Source organism: Dreissena polymorpha, chromosome 3, assembly GCF_020536995.1.
Source record: "Dreissena polymorpha isolate Duluth1 chromosome 3, UMN_Dpol_1.0, whole genome shotgun sequence".
In the NCBI taxonomy this organism is placed as follows: domain Eukaryota; kingdom Metazoa; phylum Mollusca; class Bivalvia; order Myida; family Dreissenidae; genus Dreissena; species Dreissena polymorpha.
Window position 1 is genome coordinate 141,171,348 of NC_068357.1, and position 8,494 is coordinate 141,179,841.

Genomic DNA, 8,494 nt, shown 5'->3' on the forward strand with positions numbered 1-8,494 from the left:
TAAGCTAATATTCCATTTATTAATTATCTTTTTCAGCATATGTCTCAAAATAAATTTTCCCCGGATACGACCTGCTTTCAGTCAAGTTATTTTTTTCTGCCGAACAACGTTACGCTAAAATATGGCGTCACTTCCTGTGTCAAGCAAATAATGTTTGTTTTCCAGGAATAATAATGATTTCTGTGGAAATGTTTATAGAATGAAGAAGTTGTATTTCTACCATGATATGAAACAGACAATGTTAGAAGCGAAAATGGTTTCTCGTAATAGAGTGTAAAAACAGTACTAATAATATTTGTGGCATAAGAAGGATAGGTTTATAATAAAGTGCATTTGTGTGTAAGGTTTTTAGATAACGCAGTATCATCATAAATGTAACACTGTTACATAGTTAAAAAGTTCGGTGCGATTACTGGCACCAGCCGTCCTTATTATGTGACACTGTACCAGTTCATTATCAACTATCGTACATTTACTTCGGTAATTCAAAGCAGCCCAAAGCTTGTTTGTCTGTCTCCTTCTTGACCTGAAATAATACAAACTATTTACTACACATTAACTACCCATATATGTGAATACTTACTTTGTACACGTATAACGTTAACTATACTTCAATATAAAATAAATGCATCTTAACATTGAGTGTGAAAACATCAAAAGCTCCTATCAAGACATTTTGATGAAGATTGCAACCTAAAAACAGCCTTCATCAATTCAAATTTAACTAAATTGTTTTAAGACATCATATATAAACTCAAATTAAACACACCTGTTGTTAGAAAACTTTCATCAATTCAAATTCAAGAAAATTGTGTTAAGAAAACAGATTCGTTGCTCCATTAAAAATCAATCAATCGAGGACGTCAGAGGTATACAAACATATATTTTGTGGATTATTCAAAGTTCATTTTTTATTCAACGTGTTTTAGGTTTCCAGGTTCATATAAATATATATTGTTTTTTTAATGGGTATATGATGCATTAAGTATAAAATGCATATTTGCCCGAATCCGAACCAATTTAAATTGATTTCGCTTAAAAGCCCAATTAGTCGGTAATAGTTCATACAAACTAATCATAAATGTAATATTGATGTCACTATGACACAACGATTAATACATACATGCTTAAAATCATAGATTGTGCCATTATGTGTGCCAATATATTTTTTAGTTTTAAGGTTTCAACGCCAGTTTTCCACGCAAACTTCTATGTTTAATGCGTAACGCACGTACTATGATGTCGGGTATATAATAAACAAAAACATATTATGTTTTTCCTTAAAATTATCAAAAAGGTTTATGAAATGATAAAATCTTACCCCATCAACGTGTGTGCCATACAGTGCAGCACACCAATTTTTGCCAGTGTTCTTGGAGAGTTCAAAACATATCTCGGATTGTTTTTGACTGCTGGCCGGGAAGCATTCGCGAATGTTTGCATCAACTGAAATCGAAATTGCAATTAGATGATACATCTATTACGACGGACGTTGAGTTCATATTTAAATACACTGGTCTTTTTGTTAAACATAATCATAATGTTTTCTAAACTTCCCCTTTGTTTTGTCAATATAATTCACTTATGAAACAACGAGTACATACAACGTTGTTTGAACACTGAAAACTAAAAGACAATTAAAGTGTGATTGTACGATTTTTATATGCGTTGAATTGTAATGTATTGACAAAAATATGTTACAATAACACAAAATAGGCAAGAAAAAATAAACATTGAAGACGAATTTCATAAAATGAAGCAAAGATAAATTAGCGCCCCGAGGCGATTGTGACGAAGATATTTCGTTCATATTTTCCTACAATAACCGAAGCATTCGTCTTTTTATTAGGATCGGAGTAAGTGTTCGTGTGTCGTTTGAATAGATATCGTTGCAGGAAATTAAAATGATCCGTAAAACACAATTTAGATTCACATCGTACATGCATGATATACATGCTGGCGAATTAGACTGTACTGACATTTTCGATTTCATAATTAAATATCTGGCTTTTTTTCGCATTTTTCGACACATGTTCTTCTTAACTTTTATTTTAATTTGAAATATATGTATAATAATATGTATAATAATTTGTTTACTCATTATATATATATTCATAAATAGTTGACAAACTCGTACAATATTGCTTTAAAACGTTTATAAAAAGTTTAAACTTCATCAACAGAAGTCAATACATGTATCTATGCAAAGTAATGGAAATTCATTACGTACGTCTTTGTACTTTTTGATACAGATGTAATCCGTTGATACCAAACGAGACGTCGTAGCTTATTGGAGACCAAACCTCGACTGCTAAACAGGCTGCAAAATGAAAGTAAATAAATCAAAAAAGCAATAAATAAATTTTCTCCATATAAACATTATTTCACAGCAGTCATCTCTTGCAAATGGTAGAGTTGTTAGTTATAATTATACGCATATTATTTGACAACAGCGGCCCGTATGAAACAATAAGGGCGCCCTGGTCGCTATAACGTTAATCTAACTTAATTCCGTTACATTTTTTAAATATTATTGAAACATTATTATATAGCATCTCGTTACGTATTAATAAAAACGCATTTTTCTTTATATTCGATAAGTATTCATGCATACATCTTGTAAGAGTTGATTTCACAACTTTTTTTTCTATACAAATACATGGAAATCTTCCCCACCCAGAAAGTTAAGCCATTTTATTGAAGAAACGCACCCATGTGTTAACTCGATCGAGATCAACTTTGCGGCAATTGTTAAAATTTAATGTTTCATTAGAGTTAAATTGGTATTCAGAGTATTCACCAACTAAAATCTTGACGCATGACGCACGACAGACAACGTACAACAGGCGATGACCTTGTGCGTAAGTGAATTAAAACAAATCGCAAGTTATATTGTTTGATCAAGAACAACAACACACAATGTTGATGCAACTCTACACACCTATTCGATCAACCTAGATTCAGGCTTAGTGCTGTGGCAGGGTATGTGGCGTGGGATGGGCTTATTGTGTTTCAAAGGCCAACGGATTTAGCATTACGTCTCAAGCATTTATCTAATTATTACGCATACCGAACGCACGTACACCTTTATATCAATTTGCTTTTTGATTAACTATCTGCATTATATGCAGATCAATGTGTCTTTATATATATGTCTATTGAAATATGTGTGCGGTGTTCGTATTATCAGTAGATTGTCATTATGCATAAAACCTTATATAAACAAATCTTACATGATACTTGAAAACCGTCCTCCATAAAGACAACAACATATCGTTATGAAACAACATATTATCGAATCAAAACGAAGACACAAGTATAACATATGTGCAATAGGATGGAATTTGAATCAAAATATCATTTGCATCATCGTAATTGATCAGTTATATACCAACATTGTGTCATTGTTTAAATGTAATTTGTACATATTTATTTGAGCTAAATTCCGTTTTGTTTAATTATGCTCAGGTCCGTTTCCTGGAAGATACCAGTTCTGGGTCTCTTTGAGAATAATAAGAATGCTCCCAAAGCCAATATAGGAATTCAACCCCGGGATAATACTACTAATAATGATTATTACTACACTTAGTATTACGAGTCATACTATTATAATGATGTTGCTATTTCAATTGCTAGCTATATCAAAGGATGCTGCTGATTATTATAATCATAATTATTATTATCAGGGACTTGCCGCTCATCCGGCCGTTTTTGCCGTCCACGGTGACGGTGCGATCGACGCAGCACGAGCAGGACTGAACTAAGCATTGGCACCAAGGTGTGACATCACCTGCCATAAGCTTCTGGACGTCTTGGAAAACCGCTTCCTTCTCTGAATGACGCCGTCCATTGAAATCATCGGTAGGAGCGACTACAAAAAAACTTGTTTTAATTTTAATTGCTTATTCCAATTGTAATATTTATCAATATGGATTTACGCATTTTATATGTATACAATTAGATAAAACATATAGGCCTATATCAGCGAAAGACACGCGTACAATCGCGAAGACGTTCGGGTGGCACATAAACATTTAATAATACTTTTTGCTTAAGCAGACGTTTCTTGGTCACTTTTTATAATGGACCAACACAAACACATCAGTCTATATAATCATTCTACTAATTCTCAATCAGTTACTATTTCTACCATTAATATTGATGTGTAACCATGGGGTTTGATGCGTGTACACCTAATAGGTTTAACACGCATTTAAATAGAATAAATGTTGGTCACATATCACTATGGCAAAAAAACCACATGTAAACAAAAAAGTAACATTAAATTTCGTCACCGCAGTAAGGACGACACTCTTTGGCAAGCATAAACAGACAACAGGACACAACTTTTTGTTCAAGACTTTCAGCGAAATCTAAAACATGCCATAAGCATAACATTTTGTTCAGACAATTAAGTTAAATTCATTAATATCAAAGAATATTTCGAAAGTAAGCAGTTTGTTTTACCGAAAGACTCATTTCTTACCTTCAGATTCCCATCGGAAAGTCAGCTCATGCGAGGAGCAAACAGCAACAATCGCCAGAGAGATCAGGGCACTGCGAAAGGCCATCTTTGAAGACGATGTGTTGAAGCGTACTGTGAAGTTTAACTTCCAAAGCGCGTTGCAATAATGTATCAAATTGTCGATCACAAGTTGTTATTTCCTGATTTTAATGAAGCCGCAATGACGACTGAAACGGCAAATCTTGGACGATATTTTACGTGCATGCAAAATGCACGGTTTTCCCATATCGCGTTGCATTTTGTTTATTTATCTCCGAGAACGGAAAGACAATCACGAAATAGTATCCGCCTTGACTAGGAAGTTGAGAAGGCATCTCTCTCTCTCTTGAAGCGAAAAATAAAGTACTTCAGGTCAAGTGCTTAATCTTTGATAGTCATACTTATGTGTTTGATTGTTTACGGATTCAAATTACCATTCACACACTATCTGTTAAAAATTGTGTCTTGTTCTGAGAAAACTGGGCTTAATTCATGTGCGTAAAATGTCGTCCCAGATTAGCCTGTGCAGTCAGCACAGGCTTATCAGGGACGACACTTTCCGCTTTAATGGTATTTTTAGTTTCAAGAAAGTCCCTTCTTACCGAAAATCAAGTTTAGGCGGAAAGTGTCGTCCCTGATTAGCCTGTGCGGACTGCACAGGCTAATCTGGGACGACACTTTACGCACATGCATTATGACCAGCTTTCACAGAACAAGACACAATTCAGAAGGAGACGTCTAAAAGGTCTAAGTGTTTGACGTGACACAGTAAAACCTTAATCGAGGTTTTCGGTTTCGTATGTCATTAAGCTAAGGGGATCACCCGGATGAAAAGAACAACAATGTAAGTGTATCGATTATCTGAAAACGCCAATATATGGTGGATGTGCGTGTGTTTGTTTTCGATATGATTATCGCAAGTTATCATCACCGGAAATAGAGACTAAATTATATTATCAGTGCTACTCCTGATTCTTACTCTTACTTCCGTAAACGAATTGTATGGATAACGACAGTATTCGTCACGTAGACCTTCTATTCTACGTGAAAACTGAAAAACACTTATAACAGCATTTAGTAAAATTTCTTAATGTCCGTTAGTCGTTCGTCGTATGTATTTCATGTGTTTCAAGTCTGAAATAAGTATACGTAGATATTTGTCTATGCTTTCTAATTGTGAAAGTTGAAAAGTTGGCACATAAAAAGGAAACATTCTCTAACAAATTAAATTCAATTGATTTTGGGGATACGTTTTGATAATTGGCACTATTGTTTTGTTTAACTAAAATTTAACTAGCGAACTTGGGGAGTGGGCGGCTATTAGCAAAGACTTTATTGACACATTTATCGAATTCGCGAAAAAAATAAATCAGTTGCGACATTGGACGGCTCAACCAATATCCAACACTAATTGCTAGCGAAAATAAAATGTTTTCATTCGAAGTTAAAATCTTGTCGAGTTATCCTCGTATTGTTTTATTAGAAATTAAAATTATCATTAAAATGTTCGTTTGAGTTTAAAAAAATTAAAACAGAATGAACAAAGAAACACCACATGTTTGTGAGCGATACGGCGCGAATGATATATACGTTTTACCCCATTTCATGTTTCGAGTTAGGACCCAACACCACGCACAAAGGATTAAAGGTAGCGCACCTCTAATGATTTCCCGCGATTTATTTTACGATCATTGCTTCAATGATCGGTTATTTCCGAGCGATGCATTTTATTTTTTTCAAACTTCGAATTTTGATATATGTTTACGTAATTCCTTTAGAATACATTATTTTCACAATAAATATTGACTTTGATCCAAATATCATCTGAAAAAATACGATTTCGCTATTTCTTCAAAGATCGATGAGCCTTTTTTATCTGTTTACTTATGAATATCTAATTTAAGCATGCACAAACGTGAAGTTGTGGCCGAGTGGTTAAGGCGATGGACTATAAATCTTTTGGGATCTTCCCGCGCAGGTTCGAATCCTGCCGACATCGCTTACTTTTTGCGACGCGTTTTATTTCTTTTCTAACTTATTTTGATTTAATGTAGCATAAATGCTATGTTTTTTGTTAAATTTGTTGAATTTTTTATGCACATCCTTCAATTTTTTTTAATTAAAACAACGTTATGGCTAAATTGGGTGATTTACTGCTGAAAATACGAATGATGCATGTTGCATTTTTTTTATTTTTTATTCAATATCATACATATAATGTAAACATGTATATGGTCACACAACACAGTGATTGTTTAAAGCAATACAGTTCAGACATGTTATACAAGATATGCTCATATATTATATATATATATATATATATATATATATATATATATATATATATATATATATATATATATACCACATATATATATATCTATATATATCTATATATATATATCTCTCTATATATCTATATATCTCTATCTCTATATATCTATCTCTCTATCTATATCTCTATCCATATATCTATCTCTATCTCTATATCTCTATCTCCCCCTCTCTCTATCTCTCCTCTCTATCTCTATCTCTCTCTCTCTCTCTCTCTATTCTTATTTTTTTTTTAGCGAGAAAAGAAAAGAACAACAGAGGAATAGTTATGAAAAATGATGAGTTGTAAAAAGTCGGAAGAAAGCATACTGTATTTGTGTGTTTTGTTGTTTCTTCACAATGATCTTGTCAGATTGAAAAACTATATATATATAGACATAAACAAAACTATTTTAGAAAGATAAACTAACATCAGAGTGAAAATGTATATAAGTGGACAAAACATTATGAGAATTTAATCCGATTCCATTTTTGTTCAAAGATTTGTAATGTGTCATTACTGAGGGCTATTTCTTTCTCAATCTGGATTTTTAGTTTAAGACTATGGACAAAACAATTAAAATTTGGTACTTGTTTTTTGTACTTCATGTTTAAGATAAAATATTTCATCAATATAACCATAAAATTCACAATATTATTACCGTCTATTGATTTCAATGAGTTAATTCCGAAACTTACATTTAAGAAAGATAGTTTAACGTTTAGTTGCTGTTGTTCAAGAAAGGATGTTAATTGATTCCAAATAGGCTGGATGTGTTTGCACTCCCAAAAAAGATGTTCTATAGTTTCAATGTTTTCACTGCAGAAGTCACACAGATTTGAGTTAGATAATTTGCATTTATAGAGATATTTATTTGTAGCTATAATTCTATGGATGTATTTATATTGAAAATTTCTCAGTGTGCTTTCAATAGTTGCTTTATATGGCATGGTAAATATGTGTTTCCAATTAAGTTCATTTTCTCCAAAAAGGACTTGCCATTTATTTTGGATTTTGGAGTTTTCCGTAGGGTTTTTAATTTGTAGTTTGTAAAATATTTTATTTGTTTTGTTTTTTCTTCCAAGTATGTTTTCTACAAATATTGTTTGAGTACATGGTGTATTATTTGTATTGATTTCAGATTTAATATGTATGGGTATGCTTTTGATTAGTGTGTAGTATTTCAGAAAATTATTTGAAGGTATTCCGTATATGTAGCATATATTATCAAAAGAGTAGAAATCCTTAATTCTGTAGTCATATAATTGGTCGACATATTTAATGCTTCGTTCAAACCAATCTTTATAGAAAAACGTCTTATTGTTTGAAGTTATGTCTTTATTGTTCCATAAAATTGTTTTACTACTGGTTTGGGTTTCTAAGTTATGAGTGACATCACTCCACGCTGATAGAACATCAGACAGAAATATGTTTTCGTTTGCAATTTCATGTAAGATAGTATTGCTGATGTTACATTCAAAGAGTAAGGAGTCACCATATTTTTTTAGGATTTTCTGGTAGAATAATTTCCATTTACTCGTATTGGTATTATCTAGGTATCTTTTAACCCAGCTGCATTTGATTGCATTCAATAATGAGTCAATGTTCGTTAATTGGATACCTCCATTTTCTACAGATTGAATTAACTGAGTTCTTTTTATTTTATCAGGCTTACC

The 8,494-nt window shown here is 32.5% G+C and overlaps 1 protein-coding gene and 1 non-coding gene across 2 annotated transcripts; one reads left to right on the plus strand and one right to left on the minus strand.

The window, feature by feature from the left end:
* On the minus strand, nucleotides 1-4,723 carry LOC127871706 (uncharacterized). Its single transcript, XM_052414844.1, has 5 exons — nucleotides 4,487-4,723; nucleotides 3,695-3,871; nucleotides 2,231-2,320; nucleotides 1,322-1,446; nucleotides 1-526 (listed from the first exon to the last, which is right to left on the minus strand). The coding sequence occupies exons 1-5, from the start codon at nucleotides 4,569-4,571 to the stop codon at nucleotides 473-475; spliced, it is 531 nt and encodes a 176-aa protein (XP_052270804.1). The 5' UTR covers nucleotides 4,572-4,723; the 3' UTR covers nucleotides 1-472.
* A 1,698-nt stretch (nucleotides 4,724-6,421) lies between these two features.
* On the plus strand, nucleotides 6,422-6,503 carry Trnay-aua (transfer RNA tyrosine (anticodon AUA)). Its single transcript has one exon. It is a non-coding gene; the product is annotated as a tRNA-Tyr (tRNA).
* Nucleotides 6,504-8,494: the final 1,991 nt, after the last annotated feature.

Excerpts from the sequence above, each read along its gene's own strand:
- LOC127871706 (XM_052414844.1), bottom strand. The coding sequence starts at position 4,571 with ATGGCCTTTCGCAGTGCCCTGATCTCTCTGGCGATTGTTGCTGTTTGC. Across the intron at positions 2,321-3,694 it reads CAAAAACGGCCGGATGAGCG|CCTGTTTAGCAGTCGAGGTT; the intron begins GCAAGTCCCTGA and ends TTCATTTTGCAG. Across the intron at positions 1,447-2,230 it reads GTATCAAAAAGTACAAAGAC|TTGATGCAAACATTCGCGAA; the intron begins GTACGTAATGAA and ends TTTCGATTTCAG.